At 36.8% G+C, this 22,996-nt stretch overlaps 1 protein-coding gene across 1 annotated transcript; it reads right to left on the bottom strand.

The window, feature by feature from the left end:
* Nucleotides 1–1,244: 1,244 nt before the first annotated feature.
* LOC140549748 (uncharacterized) lies at nt 1,245–21,945 on the bottom strand. Its single transcript, XM_072673494.1, is given in 7 exon segments — nt 1,245–2,888; nt 8,199–8,747; nt 13,386–13,972; nt 17,021–18,056; nt 18,591–18,671; nt 19,786–20,936; nt 21,895–21,945. Coding segments are annotated over 6 exon segments (4,437 nt in total). The 5' UTR covers nt 20,828–20,936; nt 21,895–21,945; the 3' UTR covers nt 1,245–1,746.
* Nucleotides 21,946–22,996: the final 1,051 nt, after the last annotated feature.

Below are 22,996 nucleotides of genomic sequence, written 5' to 3' on the forward strand. Positions count from 1 at the left end.
GCTTCATTGTCTTTGGAGAACCATAGTTGTGAAACTAGCGCCCCCACCTGGACTACTGGGGGACTCACACTGGGACCACGTGATCACTGTGGCTCAGGGAGCGTTTGATCCCACCCGTTTTCAGGAAAACCTGCATCCTGTACTGCACGTGGGTAGAGGCTGGAGTGAGCAGTCCGCTGATTTGCCGGTTTACGTTACTGTAGCAACCAGCATCAGAGACCCAACAGCGGTTAGAAACAAATGATCTAACAGCAGAGCTTTGAAATAAACAGCTTACTATGTTTTAACTTTTGGTTTTGTATCCTCATGTTTACTGTTCGAAATAAACAGTTTTGTACTTTGTTAGACAATTTTTAATTTTATTTTATTACACAGTAAGATATTATATATAAGTTATATGGTCCTCATATGAAGACGTGTTTTTGCAAAAGCGCCTACATGTTCATAGACTAAATTTAGTTTTTATATTTCCCAAACAGCTAGGAGAAATTAAACACCAAGCAAAAGTCTCGGTCTCAGGAGGTTATCATTTATCATACCACGGCTTGCAGATCTGGACACAGAAGCTGCTCTGTTGGCAATGTTAACTAATGTTAAGTGCCAAAGTAAGCAAAATGAATAATGTGATGCAAGTACATTTGCTTTAGCATGCAGTTGATGAACTACGTTGAGACATCTCCTACACATGCTGTGTTGCTGTTGCAACAGATTTTACAATTTAGAAACACATTGTCTCTAAAAGCCTGTATACTATGTAACGATTATTCTCCTCTTCCTTCGCCTCTCTTACACTCTCCAGCATGTAAAACATGCTTATTCTTCTCATCATCCTTCACCACTCTCCAGCTAACAAACATCACTTAATGCGGTTCTACAACTTTTACGTTGTTACCCTGTGCTGTTTACACCGCTTTCTGCTTATGCAAACTTTACATTTTATTTACAGTTGGGAGGCCACTTGTTCCATAAAAACAGTATATTTATTTATTTCCATTTTCATGACTGGGACTTTATATCTAAGTATTTCAAGATCCAAGTCCCAGTCATCCAAAAATCAAAGGATTGTGGGTTTAGTCTCCACTCCATTTACATTTGGTGTGTTCTACCCATATCCATACAGTTTCTGACAACCTGTCCATGGGAATATTCCTTCCGTAGACCCAATGATTCCAGGTAAGCACCAGAACCACTTTGAGCTTGAAGAAGAGGACAAAGAATATGAAAGTGTTTTAATTTTATTATGCATACAATGAAGGACTTGAGTACTATAGGGTTTGCTTAGCCCCACAAAATGACAATATACAAAGGAATCAGTAGCATGAAACAGTTACAGTTTCAAAATGACTATTGATTATCCACAACTCTCTCTGTTCCCATATTAGTAGGTGGTATGGAAGAAAAGTTAAAAACCAATTTCTAAGTTAAAAAAAAAAACAAAAACCTACTGATGCATATATTTTACAACTGAAGTGCCAAATATTGTGTGAAATATTTCCAAATAATTCCATGCATTTTTTTTTTGCTATGAATACTTTACACTCAACCAACTCTACATGGATCAGCATCATTCCAAGGTAAGCGATCATAAGTTGTTCACATCAGTGAAGGTCACTCACCCAGCAGTATTACCCAATATTAACAAAGCATATCAATATGTCCATACATCTACTTTCATGTTTTCAGATATTGTGATATGCATCGTTCACATTTAGGATTTAACCATCACAACTCTAAACAATTCAGATGTTAAGTTTCTATCTGCCTCTTAATGCATTTGTGTGTCTTCACATTCAAATATCTGAAGTTCCTCCCACACTATTAGCAGTAATACGGTTTCTCTCCAGTGTGAATGCGCTGGTGTCTTTTGAGAGCACTCTGTTGATTAAAACTCTTTCCACAGTCTGAACAGTGATATGGTTTCTCTCCAGTGTGAATGCGCTGGTGTTTTTTTAGGGTACCACTCTCTCTAAAACTCATTCCACAGTCTGAGCAGTGATAAGGTTTCTCTCCAGTGTGAATGCGCTGGTGTTTTCTGAGTTGATCACTCTCTCTAAAACTCATCCCACAGTCTGAGCAGGGATATGGTTTCTCCCCAGTGTGAATACGCTGGTGCTTTTTGAGGGTACTACTCTTTCTAAAACTTTTTCCACACTCAGCGCAGTAATGCGGCTTTTCTCCTGTGTGAATGCGATGGTGTGTTTGTAGACCACTATGTTGATTAAAACTCATCCCACACTCAGAGCAGTGATACGGTTTCTCTCCTGTGTGAATGCGTTGGTGTGTTCGAAGGTGAGTCTGTTGATTGAAATTTTTCCCACACTCAGAGCAGTGATATGGTTTCTCCCCTGTGTGAACCCGCTGGTGTGTTCGAAAAGCACTCTGTTGATTAAACCTCTTTCCACACTCTGAGCAGTGATACGGTTTCTCTCCTGTGTGAATGCGCTGGTGGGTTTTGAGGGTGCCACTCCCTCTAAAACTCATCCCACACTCATAGCAATGATACAGTTTTTCACCAGTGTGAATGTGCTGGTGTCTTCGAAGGTCACTCTGTTGATTAAAACTCTTTCCACATTCTGAGCACTGATAAGGTTTCTCTCCAGTGTGAATGCGCTGCTGGGTTTGAAGAGCACTCTCTTTCACAAAACTCTTCCCGTAGTCTGAGATGTGGTGAGATGTGCCTTTTCCTGCTTTGTTTTGGGCTTCTTCTTGAGGTGAGGAATTACAATAAAAAGATTTTTCCTTAGTAGTGGAGATTTTAGAAACTCCATCCTCACATTTGATCTCTTCTGAGGACAACATTGTGAGATATCACTCTTTGTGGTGTTTCTTGAGTCGTTTGTGGAAGTAAATTCTGGGAGATGAGAGCTGCAGATGACTTGCAAAGAGAGCTCATTCCATTCTGGATAAAGAAAAAAGGTATAATTCAATATAAAATGCACAAACAATAACATACTAAAAACAGTGAAAATTAATAAAGTGGGAAACTCAAACTGTCTCAAATGCTACTACATAACATTGAGGTGTTGGACCACTGGATATTTACACCTCTGCATACAAGTGGAAAGGGGTCTGGTTATAGTAGAGGCTCCACAGTGCATGTGTGACAATTTCACCATGTACTCATTTATATTTCAGATATTTCTTTTGAGATGAGCTTTTCAAACTGTTAGCCTGTGAAACTGGTTAAAGGTAACAGTTCAGTGGTAAAAAATGCTGCTTTGAGTGATTTCAACTTTTTAAATTGTTAAACTGTCAGATCTGAGAAGGGTGATCACAGATTTATACAAGTCAGGAATGTCTTTTGGAAGCATTTTAAACAATACAGATTCCAAGATCATCAGTTCAAACTATAGTATGTAAGTACAATGTATTTGGAGGCGTATGACGAACTGCTCACGAAAAACACAACCCAGTATCTCAAATTATTAGAATATTCAATTGCACATTTGACTAAATCTCTATTGAAACAGTCTAAACATCACAGCTTTAAAGGCTTGAAATACATGTAATTAATATATAAGATGAAAGTTGATCTTTTTCCAATAAACTATGAACAAAAATGAGCTTTTCACGATTGTCTATAATTCTCTTAGATGCACCTGTACATTACAGTACAGATTAACAGTGCTGTAATATATTATAGGTGTGTTTACGTCTTCTCAATCTGAGAAAAACAAAACACTGACACCCTCCACCCACCTGAACCGGTCTTCAAAAACAGAGCACCTCTCCGCCGATTTCTTTAAGAGTAAGCAGTGAAGAGTGTAAACAGTGTGTAAAGGTGTAGAGTTGTTTACCTTCAGATCAGCTCCTATTTCTATAAGAACACTGCAGGGCGACTCTTCTTCTTCGCTTTATTGTGTTGAAGAACTAGCGCCCCCACCTGAAGAGCTGGGGCGTTTATTCTCACGCTATTGCAACCACGAATGCAGTATTGACACAGTTCCAATAGAGCTGTTTTTTATTAGATTTTTAAGATAACAGATTTTTTTAAAGAGAACAGAAAAAAACGTTGTTTATGAATATTAATAAAACCATTCTATCAGTCACCTCACTAAATCCACACTAGTCCCCTACAAAAGAAACAATTAATTATGATGAATTGTTTCTTGCGCTGGTGTGTTCGGAGATAAGTCTGTTATAAGACCATCTCCAAGCAGTTTGATGTTCCTGTGACTACAGTTGCACATATTATTCAGAAATTTAAGATCCATGGGACTGTAGCCAACATCCCTGGACGTGTTGACAAATCAAAGAGACAGATAATACGAATGGTAACAAAAGAGCCCAGAAACACTTCTAAAGAGATTAAAGGTGATCTTTAAGATCAAGGAACATCAGTGTCAGATCACACCATCCATTGTTTGAGCCAAAGTGGACTTCATGGGAGACGACCAAGGAAGACAATGTTGTTGAAAACAAATGAATCTGTGCAGGGTACAATGAAATCTCAAGACCATCATGGGATTCTAGAGAGAAATGTGCTGCCCAGTGTCAGAAAGCTTGGTCTCAGTCGCAGGTCTTGATTACCGTTATTTTTGTTCAGGTCTGTTTTGTGAGTTTATTTTTAAAAATAATTCTGTTGAATCAATGTCGATTTTTATTTGTTCATTTTCATTCATTTTTTATTATTACTTTTGTCAGATTCAAGTTATTTCTGTGACCATTGTGGGGTTTTCTTTAATTAACCGAGGGGTACCAACATTTGTGTACACGTGTGTATATTTTCTGATGTCAACATTATGATTATATATATATATATATATATATATATATATATATATATATATATATATATATCTTTGGGTTTTTCTTGCAAGTGAATTTTAAGATGATAGATAAATGATAGATAGATGAAAGACACTAGGAGCAGCACAAGACTTGCAAGAGGTTATTGGGGAAGAAAGAGGTCACTTGGGGATGAAATAAATTACATTTTAAAATACACCAACATGTTAACATACTAAAAAAATCCAATATTGATTTTGAAATAATCATCTTTGTATTGTTCTTCTTACAAGGGTAATTCACCCAACTACTAAAGTGTCTCAGGCGACCCATTTCTTCATCTTCTTTTATTTTATCATAAAAGGAAGAACACCACCATGTAGTCAATATTAGCATTTATAATGAAATGCAATAAATAAATGCATAAACCTTTGTGCTCTGTTCCTGATACAGTTAGATAGGTTTTAAGTTAAAATACATAATTACAGTGGGGCATTTAGTCAGCCACCGATTGTGCAGGTTCTCCCACTTAGAAAGATGAGAGAGGTCTGTAATTTTCATCATAGGTACACTTTCTAAGTGTAGGAGAACTTGCACACATCAGTGGCTGACTAAATACTTTTTTGTCCCACTGTATGTTAATAAACTATACTTGTCATTGCATTTATTTTTAACCATATAACATGATAAACACTTAAAAGTAGCATTATTAAGTAGCACTACTAGGTCTATTTGTGGTGGGGTTATCCGTTCTAAACAAAAACTAAATTCTGACCCCCTCCCCACACAAGCATTTCTCCATTTTTGTAAGAGTGAGTAGTAAAAAAAGTGTAAACAAAAAGTGTCTAAAGGTGTAGAGCAGTTCCTGTTTCTATAAAAGAACACAGAAGAACGCAGACTGGGATATTCTTCATCCCCAGAATCGTAGAACTAGTACCCCTACCTGGACTGCTGGAGGCTTTACACTGGGACCACCTGATCAGCGTGGTTCAGGCTGAGTTTAATCCCGCCCGTATTCCAGAAAAACCCGCCTCCTGCGCTGCGCGGTTGGGTTGTTCACATTACCGTAGCAACCAGTATTAGATGATCTACAGCTGTTAAAAACAGATGTAACGAGTAAAGAGTTAATGAATTATTAATTTAGGTTGAAAAAGCAATATTTCATGTTTTATTACATCTGTTTGTTAGAAAACCACAAATAACAAAAAAGTTATTTATTTTTACAAAATGCCACTGAAAACTGGTTTCCACACTGTCTGCTGGTCTAAATTGTGTTATGCTGGTATGTTTATAAGCATGTTTTTTGCATTATTATAATTATACTGCAAAATTATATAATTGTAAAGGCTCTGTTGTATCTGTTGATTGAAGTCTGTTGATTAGCATGAGAAGAAAGACAGAAAGTGACAACTGTGTAAAATAGGACATCTAAATACATATTGAAATGAACACTGGCACTGAACTCCTCATGATCTTGTTTTAATTTGGTTTCCATAAGTTTCCACCACAGAGCTGTAAGTGAAGGTGCCATTGTCAGGTGGCAATTAATGGAAATATTCTGATTTATGAAAATTTATATAAAAATATTGTTAACTTGAACTTGCCAGCTAATTCACAACACTGATTTCTGTCCATTAGTTCTGTTTTGAACAACATTTCCTCTGGGAGTTTCAATGTCACCTTTCCTCCCTGTATTCTTCCCAATCCTACAGGGGATTCTACAGCATTTAAGTTCTTCCTGAGATTTAACTACAGACACACAAATGTTTTATCTACGGTTGATTATTCAATTATTAAAACATTCAAGTAGAAATACATTACTAATTTAAAAAAAACAAAGAACAAACAAAACAAAACAAAAAACAATACCAATAAGAACATTTATTTAAGAAGGGAAGGTATAATACAAAAACCACAGATTAGAGAAAAATCTGAAATAAACTCAAAAACAAAATTCAGAACTCAAAATAAATCAGGACAATTTAGAAACAAAACAGCCACACAAAAACAAATGAAAACATTCCAAACATTTTGCAGGTGCTTAGTAAATACCCGACTGAAATATTACATTTTGTTCATATTTACATCTCAAACAAAGACACTGGTAATGAAGACCTCTCTGAGGCATTTAGAAAGAAGGTTGTAGATGCAGATGAGGGAAGGAATTTAAAATTAACAATTAGAAATCAACCACTCCACTGTTGCAGACTTATCACTACTCAACTGGCCTCTTTATGATGTCTCTATGACAGACAACGGAAGTAGCAGAATGGATCAAAATGTTAATTTAAGTACAAATGTCTACAGCATTCCTGCAGTTCATAAAGTCATGGTTCAAGAATTAAATGTAGAGCCTAATGTACATATTTTTACTTTGGTCTCATCCATCAATTGTGTCACAGTTTTATATATATATAGTGGGGTTTTTTTTATTTAGTTTTTTTTTACCCTGGAACTGCAGGTAGTAAAGCTAGAAATTGATTAAAATATTAACAGCATGTCAGAAGCCCACAATTTTATGGAATTTGACATTTCACATACTGAAGTCCAATGTTGTTTTATCAAACTAACATGGTGATAGACAACATTGGATTGGTTGAGGTGGTCGTGTCACTGATATATGATCTACAGACCTTGCATATAGCTATTCCCCTTATCATTGATACGATAATCCTATAATAAAAGTTTTGCCCACTGACAGTATGTATATATATATATATATATATATATATATATATATATATATATATATATACACACATATACATATATATATATATATATATATATATATATATATATATATATATATATACACACATATACATATAATGGACCCAGTTATCATGTCACTTCCCAACCGGCTTCTCATGCATTGACCGGGAAAGTGGTAATCCAACTCTATCTTACTCTTATCTTACTGTTTAAATCAGTTTATGTCAAATCATTTTTTAAACACGTTGGCCTCACAATAATAGTCTACATGGCACATTTTTTGTTTAAACAATATTAACACTGCATCATGCAGTAAAAAAAAAAACAAATAAAGACATCAATGTGTCCATAGATTTGCATCATGTTACCAGATACTGAACTTTGTAAAATTCTTCTTCCAGAAAAAGAGAGCATCAGGAAACTTGGGATACAGAAGAACTACTATTTATGCGCTCAGGTTATAGTTAATCGTCAGTCTGAGCCAAACCATCTCAGCTCACATTCATTCTGCAGGTAGCACACTTCTGTCCGTCTGAAATCAGTGCCCTTATAAAACCTAGTTGTTTTTTCTCCTCAGGAAAGGGAGGTGTACAGGCACCATGCTATATTTTTAAGCACGTGAACAGAGATTGATAAACTGCTAAATAAAAGACAACACTACAACAAAATGAAAATATATTTTTCCACACTCTCAATGCTTTTGTGTCGCTTCAGATTTAAATGTCTTACGTTCCTCTCACACTTTCAGCATTAGCTTCTTTCAGTGTGAATGCGTTGATGTGTTTTGAGGGCACTATTAGTTCTAAAATTCCTCCCACACACTGAGCAGTTATACGGTTTCTCTCCAGTGTGAATGCGTTGATGTGTTTTGAGGGAACTACTACTTCTAAAATTGCTCCCACACACTGAGCAATAATACGGTTTCTCTCCAGTGTGAATGCGTTGATGTGTTTTGAAGGTACTAAAATCTCTAAAACTCTTCCCACAGTCTGAGCAATGATACGGTTTCTTTCCTGTGTGAATGCGCTGGTGTGTTCTGAGGCCACTACTACCTCTAAAATTCCTCCCACACACTGAGCAGTAATACGGTTTATCTCCAGTGTGAATGCGTTGATGTGTTTTGAAGGTACTAATATCTCTAAAACTCTTCCCACAGTCTGAGCAATGATACGGTTTCTTTCCTGTGTGAATGTGCTGATGTACTTTGAGGTTACTACTACTTCTAAAGCTCTTCCCACACTCTGAGCAGTGATATGGTTTCTCTCCAGTGTGAATGCGCTGGTGTTTTCTGAGTTTACCACTGTCTCTAAAACTCATCTCACACTCTGAGCAGTGATAGGGCTTTTCTCCAGTGTGAATGCGCTGGTGTTTTCTAAATGTACCACTCTCTCTAAAACTCATCCCACACTCTGAACAGTGATACGTTTTCTCTCCTGTGTGAATGCGCTGGTCTGTTTGAAGAGCACTCTGTTGATCAAAGCTTTTCCCACAATATGAGCAGTGATGCAGCTTCTCTTCAGTGTGAATACCCTGGTGGTTTTTGAGATTACTCAGTTGATTAAAACTCTTCTCACAGTCTGAGCAGTGGTGAGGTGTCCATTTTCCTGTATTCTTTTGGGTTTGTTCTGGTGAAGAGTGATGGTGAAAATATTTTTTATCCGTAGTGGAGCATTTGGAAACTGCATCCTCACATTTAATCTCTTCTGATGACAACATTGTGAGATATTCCTCTTAGTGGTGTTTCTTGAGGTGAAATTATGTGGAAAGAGGTCATTCCATTCTGGAGAAGAAGAAGAAAAAAAAAAATCAATATACTGACATACTGAAAAATAGTGAAATGGAGAAGCTCATTTTCAGTCATCTTTATATAAATGAATGAGGTAAATATCTGTTGACGAACGGATTTCTAATTTGTAATAGACAAATCTTAAAGTTACTAATAAAAATTTAAGAGTTTTATTGCCATGTGTACAGAAAACAGGCACTTACAATGTACAATCAATTACTTTGCTAATCCTCTACACACAATAAAACTAATAAGAAAAGTAAAAACCAGACCACATAAGTAAAATATTATACAAACAATTAAACTAAAGGCATTGCTTAAACATCATGTAAAAAGTAATGTAAATAGGTAGCTTAGTGCTGTTAACCTTGCTGTAGGTATCATGCAAAAGCAAGGTCATGAAATGCACTGTACATTACTGCAAACAGCAGTATGATAGCAGCAATAAATGAAATAAATGTAGTTTGTCCATATAGGTGAATTATGATGTGTTTATTGGCCAGAATTCAGCCAGAGTGATAGGAAGGGATAGTGTGCTGCTAGGACTTCTTGATTTGGCGCGTGTTTGAAGTATTCTCTAATTCTCTTATTCTAAGAATAAAGAAGGTAATGTTGTTTTTTGACATGACTTCTAAGACCATTGCAATCATTATATTATTATATTTGGCCTTTGTTTTAAGTAATATAAATAATACATTTCATAATAATGTATAGATTTTTGCAGTTAGAACTGTAAAACATCAAAATATGGCTAAATATATCCTTCACACTGTAAACACAAGCATTTGCTTGGTGCTTGGAATGCTATATAATTAATTAAAAAAAAACAAGTTATGATACATCTGCAGCTCAAAAAGTATACAAATATAATTCTATATAAATATTAAATATAATTGCCAAACATCATTTTTTATTGAGAAAATAAATAAATTGTAACCCTAACATGCATTTTAAGTGCAATATATGTGTGAAAATCAAGGACACAAAAACAGGCGTTTCAGTAGTAGTGGAAGGTGTGCAAGCAACCATTTTTGGCTTCTTTTTTAAGAAGACATCCCAGTCAATTTATTAGAGCACATGTCCTCGTTGTACCCCACCTACACCAATTCTTTCTGATATTGTGAAAATCTACTGACAAGCACTGTGAGAGGGACACTGACTCCATCTTAGGTTAGAAGGTTGATTTTTCATGCATTTACTCAACAGATATAAGTATTACGAATATTTTAAGAGAATACAGTCTTAAGTTAACAGTCCTCTTGGTACAATTTGGTAGGTCGTTATTTTAATAAGATATTACATTAGTTTTATGACACTACTGTAAAGATTAGCGCAGTGCTGCATGTCCATTCTGAATCTCAGAACAATAATCGGACCCCTCCTCAACCAAACCTGCCTTCAAAGAGAAAATCCCCCCCCATTTTTGTAAGAGTAAGTTGTAAGTCAGTGAAGACAGTGTGTGAAAGTGTAAAAGAGTTGTTTACCTTTAGCAGCTCCGGCTTCACAAGAAAACTGGGATCTTCTTCTTCTCCGCTTTGTCTTTGGAGAGTTTTACCGCCACCGTTAAAGAACTAGCGACCCCACCTGGACTGCAACCCACCTGGACTGCAACCCACCTGGACTGCACTGGAACCATCTGATCACTGTGGCTCTGTCGGCGTTAAATCTCTCCCAGTTCAGATCAGCAAGATACTTTTACACTCTACTCCTATACCAATGTTTCTGATAAAACCCATCAGTTACACCTGAAATAGTATTTAATTACACAAATGTGACATACTTTAATCCCACTACATTCCCACCCAGAAATATATTGTTAAAGATTTGTTAAAGAACCATCCACGCTGTTCGCTGAAACTACATCCCAGTTTGGTTAAAAGTTGAAAATGCATCTTCATCAAGTGAATGCTTAAAAGACATAGAAAATATGTTCTTCTATGTCTAAATTTGGTTAAAGCTGAAGACGACTTGAGTTGAACTTAATTACAATTCATGATTCCTGTCATGTGTTATTAATAATAACATATGACCTATAACATATAACAATAAAAATATAAAGGACAAGAAGTAGCAATAAAGCATTTATTTATTTTAGAAAGACAATTTGTGTTTCAACTGGACAGAAATCAAAAATGGTAATGCCGAACAAGAAAAAAAACTCTAAACTCAAAGGTAAGAGAGGCTTACAAGAGTTGACCACTGACCCAACAGCCCACATGGCACATTATTTTCACTGTATCACATGAAAAACAACCGTCAGTGTGTCCATACATTTAGTTTACGTTTTCAGACATTGGGATATAAATGAATATGAATTGAAATTAAACACTTCTGCTTTAACCGTCAGAACTTTTTAACCCACTTTTAATGCATTTGTGAGTTTTCAATTTTAAGGTCCTTTCACACTTTCAGTTTTCTCCTGTGTGAACGCCCTGGTGTGTTGTGAAAATGCAAATGAACTATCTCAGTGAATGCAGTAATCTGCTGTATGGATGTCTACATGCTCCTGCAGTCAGAACTAGCATTAGCCCAAAGCCAATCTATTGATAAGAGCATGAAGTACTATTTCTAGATAAATATAAAGCCAAGAAAACAGGTAACAAATAGTTAATGCTGAACAAGAAAAGAACTCAAGATTAATACCACCACTGTTTGCATCGCACCGTGAGCTACATTTTAATTTGCTTCCTACTGCAAAATGTAACATCTGATTGTTTTGGCTCCTGCATTGTGTACATCATTGCTTTATGCATTGTTGAATTCAAAACTTACATTGTATACCCATTTGGAGCTTCAGCAATCCAGTTGAACTCCACTCCTCGAGTACAAGCAGCTTACTATAGGCATACACTGACTATTACTATAGCTTACTATAGGCATACAAGATAATTTGGTGCTAGTATCAGATGGTAATGGAAACTACCCAGTCACAAACACACCACTTGCCTGTGCTTCATTTAAATGATCCGCTTAAAAAAGCTTAGGAGGTATATTTTAATTGTTAGTGTTATCCTTAACTATTGAATTATTAGATTATATGTCAGAATATCTGAAATTTACAAATCAGCAAAAAAAACAACTTATACATAACCCAATAACTTGAAAATTGAATAAATGTGGTATGCAAATAAATAAATAAATACTGTGGAAAAATGTATACATTGTTTTTCCAGGTTATGCATGTTTCCATCAATACTTCAGCATGCTGTTAAGGAGCCAGGTTGACACACCCTCTTCACATGCTGTTTTCCCACCGCAACAATTGTACAATCCGTGCAAACTTTTTTTAACCCAGTCTCTAAAAGCCAATATAAGGGCACAAATAAAACATAAATTAGTCCCAAATAAATTCCACAATTTCTAATATCCTCAGAAGATTATGTACAACAGGGATGGCCTTACGTACAAAAATATGGGTAGGCTTTGGACCAATAGCAACCCTGATGAGGAAGAAAGGAATAAGTCATTGAACTAATGGATTATGTACCATTCTCATCTCTCTTGCCGTTTGTCTGTACAGGCGGCCACAGAACAGTTCTCTAATTATCTTCAAATGGAGAACATGTTTATCTTCGTTTTTTTTTTCTACATATTTCTGACTGCATTTCTTGTTTTTTAACCCACTGTAGATCCCTTACAGTTGACGCTGCATTCTTGCCATTCAGAGTGCGGTTTACAGCTGGCTGTTTAGACAAAGAATATGAGTTCCATGCACTTGCTGGTATTTTCAATAATGTCCTAATAGTGTTCTAAGCAGTTTATGATCAACCACCTTTCATCTAACTCAAAGGTAAGAGATACTTACAAGTAACAAGTTGACCACTGACCCAACAGCCCACATGAAACATTATTTTTAAAAAAATCAATACTAACACTGTATCACGTGGAAAAACAACCTTCAGTGTGACCATACATTTACTTTACATTTTTATAGACATTGTGATATACATTGCATTGTTCACGCCTCTGGTTTAACTGCCAGAATTTTTTAACCCACTTTTAATGCATTTGTGAGTTTTCAGTTCTAAATGTCAAAAGTCCTCCCATATTTTCAATTTTCTTCGGTGTGTTGTCAAGGTAAGACTCTTTCCACAGTCTGAGCAGCAATACTATTTCTGTCCTGTGTGAATGAGTTGGTGTTTTCTGAGTTTGGCACTCTCTCTAAAACTTTTCCCACACTCTGAGCAGTGATACGGTTTCTCTCCTGTGTGAATAAGCTGGTGTTTTCGGAGTTTGGCACTCTCTTTAAAACTCTTCCCACAGTCTGAGCAGTAATACGGTTTCTCTCCTGTGTGAATGCGCTGGTGTGTTTTAAGGTTACCACTCTCTGTAAAGTTCATCCCACACTCTGAGCAGTGATACGGTTTCTCTCCAGTGTGAATGCGCTGGTGTATTTGAAGAGTACCCTGTTGGTTAAAACTCTTTCCACACTCTGAGCAGTGATACGGCTTCTCTCCTGTGTGAATGCGCTGGTGCTTTCTGAGGGTACCACTCTCTCTAAAACTCATCCCACAGTCTGAGCAATAATACGGTTTTTCTCCAGTGTGAATGCGCTGATGTGTTTGAAGAATACTCTGCTGATTAAAGCTCTTTCCACAGTCTGAGCAGCGATATGGTTTCTCTCCAGTGTGAATGCGCTGGTGTTTTTGAAGAGCACTCTGTTGATTAAAGCTCTTTCCACACTCTGAGCAGCGATATGGTTTCTCTCCAGTGTGAATATGTTGGTGTTTTTTTAGGTTACCACTGTTTCTAAAACTCATCCCACACTCTGAGCAGTGATACGGTTTCTCTCCAGTGTGAATATGTTGGTGTTTTCTAAGGTTACCACTCTCTCTAAAACTCATTCCACACTCTGAGCAGCAATACGGTTTCTCTCCTGTGTGAATGCGCTGGTGTGTTCTGAGGTGAGTCTGTTGATTGAAACTCTTCCCACAGTCTGAGCAGTGATATGGTTTTTCTCCAGTGTGAATGCGCTGGTGTGTTCGGAGGGCACGTTGTTTCATAAAACTCTTCCCACAGTCTGAGCAGTGATATGTTTTTTCTCCCGTGTGAAGGCGCTGGTGTGTCCGGAGGGCACGTTGTTTCATAAAACTCTTTCCACAGTCTGAGCAGGGATACGGTTTTTCTTCAGTGTGAATGCGCTGGTGTGTCTGGAGGGCACGTTGTTTCATAAAACTCTTTCCACAGTCTGAGCAGTGATGAGACGCCACCGCTTCTGTATTCTTTAAGGTTTGTACTTGTGGAGCATAATAACCACAAAATGTTTTTGTGGAGATTTCAGAAACTACATTTTCAGATTTTATCTCTTCTGATGACAACATTGTGAGAGACCTCTCTTCGTAATGTTCCTTAAAGTGTTTGCAGATGGAAATTTTAAGTAATAACAAAATGGACACTAGGAGGAGCAGAAAACTTGCGAGAAGACATCATTCCATTCTAGAGAGGAAAACAAGTAAAATTCAGTATGAATAATATCAAAATGCACAAAAACACACTGGTCAACATCATTTGACATTTTTTAGTTTTCCCAATTAATTAAGACATCTGCTGTCTCATTACATTAAACAATTTTAAATTCAAACAAAGGAGCCAAGGCTATTGCTTAACAGTTTTGGGGGTCCTGAATTGACCAATTTTACACCCATTTTATTTGGGTGCATTTAGATTTTTGAAAGAGAGCACACCAGTATCTAAGGTTCACAATTTGTCACTTCTATGAACTGAAATCTTGTTATTCAACTATGCCAAGGTACATATAGTTTGACATTCTAAAGCTCCCTTAAGAGTAGGTGGGACATTTTACAGAAATGTCCACTTTGTGAATGGCAAGATGTCTTCTATTTTCCCCTACATTTAAACTTGTAAGACTGTCTCATGTAATATAAAAAGTAATATGAAAGTGTTATGTCAAATGTGCAATTTATTTAACGTGACAAAAAAAGCCCACAGTAACAATAGCACACCAGTGACATACAAAAGATCTAAAATCTTTTTTAAATTGTAACATTCGGCAAAAAAAATCAATTACTATTATTATAGACTATTATTAACACTTAATGAAAGTTAAAACACAACTTAATTAAAAACAACTAGGACTGTCCAACAAAGTACACCAAACTGCACTTTTCCACTACTCTGCATATACTATACTATACTATATACTTTCCTACTATTCTGTTAAGCAATATGTTACTATTTTTAGTTTACTACAGTAAATGTATTCAATTTAATTTTCCATGTCTGTAAAGTCATTGGTTCTCAGCTGCACTCAAAGAAAAGTTCAGTATCTGGAAACTTTTTCATGCAAAAGAACTCATATAAAAGGTTTATATGCATATATAATGGGTGTTGCCCATAAGAAAGGTTAGATCAGAGACAATAAAACCTAAAAACTGCATAACATTAAAATATGGCACTCACCCATCACACTGTAAGTAGAAGCACTTGCTTGGTGCTTGGAATATAAACAAATTGTAACCCTAACATGCTTTTTAGGCGCAATATATGTGTACAGGCTAGGGACACAAAAACAGTAGTAGTGGTATTCTTCAAATCCATAAAAGAAGGCAGCACAGTCGATTTACTAGAGCACCTTTCCTCGTTCTGCCCCACCTACACCAATTCTTTCTGATATTGTGAAAAGATGGGATGCACAACACCACAGGTATGTGTTAGCATTGCTGTGCTTGACCACCCAAACCTGTCCTCGAAGAAAGAGCTTCTCAACCATTGTATGTAAGAGATGGTTGTAAACAGTGTACACGGTGTGTAAAGGTGCAGAAGAGCTGTTTACCTTCAGCAGAGCAGCTCCTGATTCTCCATGAGAAGAAAGCGGACTCAGATCTTCTTCTCCTCTTTATCGTGTTTACAGAACTACTATTGTAGAATTAGCGCCCCTCCTGGACTGCAAGAAGAGACGTGGTCTTGACGTAACATTGAACATCAATTTTATTCCCCTTCTACTGTAAAAATTGCCACTTTGGACATGAAGTGTTTGCATTACAGTACAATGCTGAACTCATGCCAAATGTCACCACTATACCAGAAACAAAATATAGAGTATCAGAGGAGCATGATTAGACTTTGCTTGTGTTAATGACCTGGAATGGAAGATCTGTGATGCTTTTTTTTTTATTTTGTTTAAAAATGCAAAAATGTTCTACTTTACAAAATGTAGAAAATGAATTTCATTTAAATTTCACTTACTTTATATACCTTGAAAAAAAACGCTCTGCCTGTGTTCACCTGCTAAATTTCTTCCAATCATGTTTCACCAATGACAAATCTTAAAAGATAACTTCTTATATAAAATCACTAAAAAAAACAACAACAAAAACAGGACATTTTATCATACAAAAAAATGGGTATGCACAAAAGTAAAAAATGTAAAGGCAGGATGTCTCAATCAGATCTTTGTTTTTGTATAAATAATACCACCACATATTTCAGAAAGGATGTACTGCTAATTAACAGTGAAGTAAAATCACCTTATTTTAGTATTTAACAGTTTCTATAATTAGACATTCTGGACAAATGTATTTAGTTTAGTAGTAACTTTTTAAAAGTTTTATATTGTGCTTAATATCTTATAATCCAGTCTGACCGTAAGCTTACAGTACCTTCTGTCGCCTGGCAATGATGTCTGGTAATGGTGCCTTGATGCCAACAGATAGTGCTCTGAACACCCCCTCTTAATGCATTAGTGTGTCTTCAATTTTGAATGTTGGAAGTTCCTACTACGTTTTCAGTGACATGGTTTCTCTTGAGTGAATGCGCTGGTGTTTTCTTAGCGTACCATTCTTTCTAAAATTCTTTCCACACTCTGAACAGTAATACGGTTTTTCTCCTGTGTGAATGCGCCGGTGTGTTTGGAGGGTACCACTATTTCTAAAGTTCTTTCCACAATCTGAACAGTAATATGGTTTTTCTCCCGTGTGAATGCGCCGGTGTGTTTGAAGAGTACTCTGTTGATTAAAGCTCTTTCCACAGTCTGAGCAGTGATATGGTTTTTCTCCTGTGTGAATACGCTGGTGTTTTTTAAGGGCAACACTGTTTCTAAAGCTCTTTCCACAGTCTGAACAGTGATACGGTTTCTCTCCTGTGTGAATGCGTTGGTGTTTTCTGAGGTCACCACTGTCTCTAAAACTGATCCCACAGTCTGAGCAGTGATACGGTTTCTCTCCTGTATGGACACGCTGGTGTGTTTTGAGGGCACCACTCTTTCTAAAGCTCTTTCCACACTCTGAGCAGTAAAAAGGTTTCTCTCCAGTGTGAATGCGCTGGTGTGTTTGAAGAGTACTCTGTTGGTTAAAACTCTTCCCACAGTCTGAGCAGTGATACGGTTTCTCTCCAGTGTGAATACGCTGGTGTGTTTTGAGTTTAGCACTCTCTCTAAAACTCTTCCCACAGTCTGAGCAGTGATATGGTTTCTCTCCGGTGTGAATGCGCTGGTGTGTTTGAAGAGCAATCCGTTTCATAAAACTCTTCTCACAGTCTGAGCAGTGATATGGTTTCTCTCCGGTGTGAATGCGCTGGTGTGTTTGAAGAGCAATCCGTTTCATAAAACTCTTCTCACAGTCTGAGCAGTGGTGAGATGTCCCCTTCCCTGTATTGTTTTGGGCTTGTTGTGAAGTGGAATAACAATAAAAAGATTTGGTGTTTGTAGTGGAGCTTGTAGAAACTACATTTTCACATTTTATATCTTCTGATGACAACATTGTGAGGTCTCTGTGTTTCTTCAGGTCTTTGTGGAAGTCAACTTTAAGAGATAAAAGAAAATGGAAACACGAGGAGCAGCAGAAGACTTGTGAGAAAATGACATTATATTCTGGAGAAAAAAAAACAAACAATTTTTAAAATAAAAATAAAAGAAGCCAAGACTGTAATTTAACAGGTATCTACATTAGTATTAGTAGTAAACATTAGTATTCCAAAAATATTTAAGAGAATATTACATAAGGAATAGGACAAAACACACAATACTAGTAGTCAATGATAGCATTTAGCATTAAATGCAATAAACAAATGCATAAGCCCAATGATCACATCAGTAACTTAGACATACATATTTCTGCTCACAAACCGTTTTGCTAGCTACTGCACTGTTTTTGGTATGGTTTTGTAAATTTCGTGCTGAAATACCTTACTATCTTAATAGGCTATGTTTCTCATTACATCTAATAAAAATGACTTATATTACTGTGAACATCAGTACTGCAGTAGTGTATTAATGGTGTGGTTATCCATTCTAAATATCAGGAAAAAATAATTCTAAAACCCTTTTTACCAAAACCAGAGAGCATTTCTCCATCCATTTCTGTAAGAGTAAGTTGTAAACACAGTGTGTAAATGAGTTCCTTACCTTCAACAAAGCAGTTTATTTTTCTCCCTAAAAACAAGAAACAAGAACAGTGGACTGGGGTCTTCTTCTCTGCTTTATTGTCTTTAGAGAACTACAGTACAGAACGCTAAAACTAGCGCCCCCACCTGGAGGAGGGCTCACACTGTTTAATCACACCCGCATTCCGGTAAGCCCCGCCCCCTGCGAGCAACAGGGTAGGTATTCAAATTCTCAGCCCGTGACTTTCCGGTTGAGAAGTCGTTCACGTTTCGGTAGTAACCAGCATGAAATGATCTACAGAAGTTAGAAACAAAATATCTATCAGGAAGGTCCCAGTTCAGCTCAGCGGGGAAAGTGGAATCTATTCCTCTCAGAAAACACCTGATTCTGTTTGATCCCATCAGTTACAAATAAATAGTATTTAATTATATGAATCTGACACTTTAAAGAAATCATTTATAGCACTCCCTAGAACAGCACTCCTGTGTCCAGGTTACCACTGTTTCTAAAACTCTTCCCGCAGTCTAAGCAGCAGTGAGATGTCCCTTTTCCTGTATTCCCTTGGGTTTGTTCTTGCAGTAAGGAATAACAATAAAAAGATTTTTTGGAAACTCCATCCTCACATTTGATCTCCTTTGATGACAACATTGTCAGCTATCCCTCTTGGTGGTTTTTCCTAAGTGTTTGTGGAAGTCATTTTAAGAGATGGACACGAGAAGCATCAGGTTTACAGCTAGAGGCAGCTCATTCTGTACATATTATTTATTTGACCAAAGAACATACAGAATGTTATGCATTTGCTGGTTCCTTCTGTATGTACAAGCAGTTCATCACATGGCGCATCATTGTATTTAAAAGGTATTAACACTGCATCATGTAAAAAAGCACACAGCAAAATGTCCACATATATATTATATATATTTTCCCCCCCAGATAGTGCAGAATACAGTGCCATGTTCACATTTCTGGATTAACCATCATAATTTGTTATTAACACATTTGAGTGTCTTAAAACTTCAATGTCAGAAGTCCCTCCCACACTTTAAGTGATGGGGGTTTCTTCCCTTTTTCGAACACGATGATGTGTTTTAAAGTAACCACTGTAACCACTAAAGTTCATTCCACAATCTAAGCAGTAATATGGTTCTGTCTTGTCTGAAAGTGCTAATGTTTTTAAGGGCAACACTGTTTCAAAAGCTCTTTCCGTACTCCTAACCATAATATATTTTCTCTCCTGTGTGAATTCGCTGATGTTTTTTGAGGTTACCACTGTTTCTAAAACTCATCCCACAGTCTGAGCAGTGATATGGTTTTTCGCCTGTGTGAATGCGCTGGTGTGATTGAAGAGTACCTTGTTGATTAAAACTCTTCCCACAGTCTGAGCAGTAATACGGTTTCTCTCCAGTGTGAATGCGCTGGTGTGTTTTGAGCTTACTACTCTCTCTAAAGCTCATCCCACAGTCTGAGCAGTGATACGGTTTCTCTCCTGTGTGAATGCGCTGGTGTGTTTGAAGAATACTCTGCTGATTAAAACTCATCCCACACTCTGAGCAGAGATACGGTTTCTCTCCAGTGTGAATACGCTGGTGTTTTTTGAGGTTGCCACTGTTTCTAAAACTCATCCCACAATCTGAGCAGTGATACGGTTTCTCTCCAGTGTGAATACGCTGGTGTATTTTGAGTTTACCACTTTCTCTAAAACTCATCCCACACTCTGAGCAGTGATACGGTTTCTCTCCAGTGTGAATGCGCTGGTGTGTTTTAAGTTTACCACTTTCTCTAAAACTCATCCCACACTCTGAGCAGTGATACGGTTTCTCTCCAGTGTGAATGCGCTGGTGTGTTTTAAGTTTACCACTTTCTCTAAAAGTCATCCCACACTCTGAGCAGTGATACGGTTTTTCTCCTGTGTGAATGCGCTGATGCGATCGGAGATAAGTCTGTTGATTAAAACTCTTTCCACACTCTGAGCAGTGATACGGTTTCTCTCCTGTGTGAATACGCTGGTGCGTTTGAAGGTGAGTCTGTTGATTAAAACTCTTCCCACAGTCTGAGCAGTGAAACGGTTTCTCTCCTGTGTGAATGCGCTGGTGTCTTTGAAGAAAACTCTGTTTCATAAAACTCTTCCCGCAGTCTAAGCAGCAGTGAGATGTCCCTTTTCTTGTATTCTCTTGGGTTTGTTCTTGTGGTGAGGAATAACAATAAAAAGATTTTTTGGAAACTCCATCCTCACATTTGATCTCCTTTGATGACAACATTGTCAGCTATCCCTCTTGGTGGTGTTTCCTAGGTGTTTGTGGAAGTAAATTTATGAGATGGACACGAGAAGCAGCAGAAGACTTGGTGAAGATGTCATGTCATTCCATTCTGAAGGAAAAAAAAAAAGTAAACTTCAATATAAAACCCACAGAAAGTCATCATTACAAGGCAAAAATCTTACCGCAACATTTCCTATTTAATTTGTATTTGCACATTTCCTTTTGAAAGAAAACACAGTGTTTGAGGTTTGAAGTTTTGTTCCTTCAATGTACCAACTCAATGTATCCAACTGTGCGAAGGCAAACACAGCTCGACATTTTAAGACACCTTTAAGAGAAAGGTGATGTTAGACTACTCCTGTGTTTCCCCACACATATGCTTTATTTGGGCATTCTGACCAGGTATACTAATGACAGCCAATATTTATTGGCTTTATTTTTGCCAGTCTGTTTTAGATTTTGCTTCCATCCCAGAAAAATGTGGACACCATGTTTATTTATCTAGTGTACAATCATTTATGATATAGAAAATTCCTCATGCACAATTGCACATGCTTTTCAGAGAAGCACTGAGAGAGAGAGACTGAATTTAGCTAAGATTAGGTCACTGATTTTAAAGATATTTTGAGAGAAAATAGTGTGAGAAAGAGGAAGAAACATCAACACATGTAGTCAATGTAAACATTTAGCATTAATGCAATAGATAAATAAATCCAATAGCATTAATAAGTACAAGCTCACAAACCTTTATGCCAGCTGTGTTCTTGGTAAAGTAACATTTTATGTTAGAATGCATCATTATTTTAATAATACATAAAATGTTTTCTTGCCATTAAAATAAATGTAACAACATTTGTAACAACGACTTACTATTACTGTAAAGATTAATACTAGGTATATTACTAGGTTTAGTAGTAGTTGTAATTAATATTAGGTGTGTTTATCCGTTGTGAATCTTACAAAAACTCAATTCTCACCCCCTCCCCACCCAAACTTGTTTTTAAAAGGCATTTCTTCACCTATTTTTGTAAGAGTGACTAGTAAACAGTGTGTAAAGAGCTGTTTACCTTCAGCAGAGCAGCTCCCAGTCCTCCATAAGACCACTGCGGTCTTCCTCACTGCTTCATTGTGTTTGCAGAACAACTATTGTTGTAGACCTAGCGCCCCCACCTGGACTGCAGGACTACTCACACTGCAACCACATGATCAGTGTCGCTGGCTTTAATGCCTTTAATGTGCTGCACATGGCTTAAAGTTGGAGTGAGCAGTCTGCTGACTGGCCGGTTGAGAAGTGGTTCACGTTACCATAGCAACAAACATAAGAGGCTCTACAGCAGTTGGAAACAGAAGATCAAATAGGAGAGTTTCTTCTACGCCTCTCTGAAAAAACATTTATTATATCTAAAAGGTTTGCAGTGTAGCGCCTGATCATCAGATTCACTCTGACTAAAACCTCACTGGTTCTTATTTAAAATTAATATTATTTCATAAAATGTTATGTTAACATATTTTATCAGTTTTCAACATTTCAAATGTGATATTCATTATGTTTATTTGTTTATATCTTAGTGTTAACAGTGATAACATCTAACAGCTGGTTAGATTTTTCTTTTAGCAGATGCCGGCAAAAAATGGTTTCCTTGCTGTAAATCTAATTTCTGGTCTGCTGCTATAGGTTGGGTTATGCTGATGTGGTGCTGGGTTATTATTATTAGACTATACTCAACTACATGCACACATACATTTTTACATGTATTGCTGCTGGTGCAGTAATGCATAGTGCAGATTACGTTAATGCTCTTTGTATGTTAATACTGCACAGCAAAGTTTGTGAACATGTCAGAATTTTCTAAATGTTTGCATATATTTGGCCAAAATGTTCAGAAGTTCTAAAAGTAGATAAAGATAATCCAAATTAACCAATGTGACAAACATATTAGACCTGGCAATGTATTGAGTAAAATGATCCAACATATCTGTGAATGGCACAAGTGTGTGAATCTTTAGGATTTAAAGATGAAATCAGAATCAGGTGATTTCAATCAATGGTATGACAATCAGTTGTTTGTGGGCACCCTGTTTAATAAAAAAAACCCTCAAATAAGTTGATGCTCATTAGGTTGGAAATGGTTATAAAACCATAGTGTACAAATGGAGGAAATCCTAGAC

This window comes from Salminus brasiliensis, chromosome 2, assembly GCF_030463535.1.
Source record: "Salminus brasiliensis chromosome 2, fSalBra1.hap2, whole genome shotgun sequence".
NCBI lineage: Eukaryota > Metazoa > Chordata > Actinopteri > Characiformes > Bryconidae > Salminus > Salminus brasiliensis.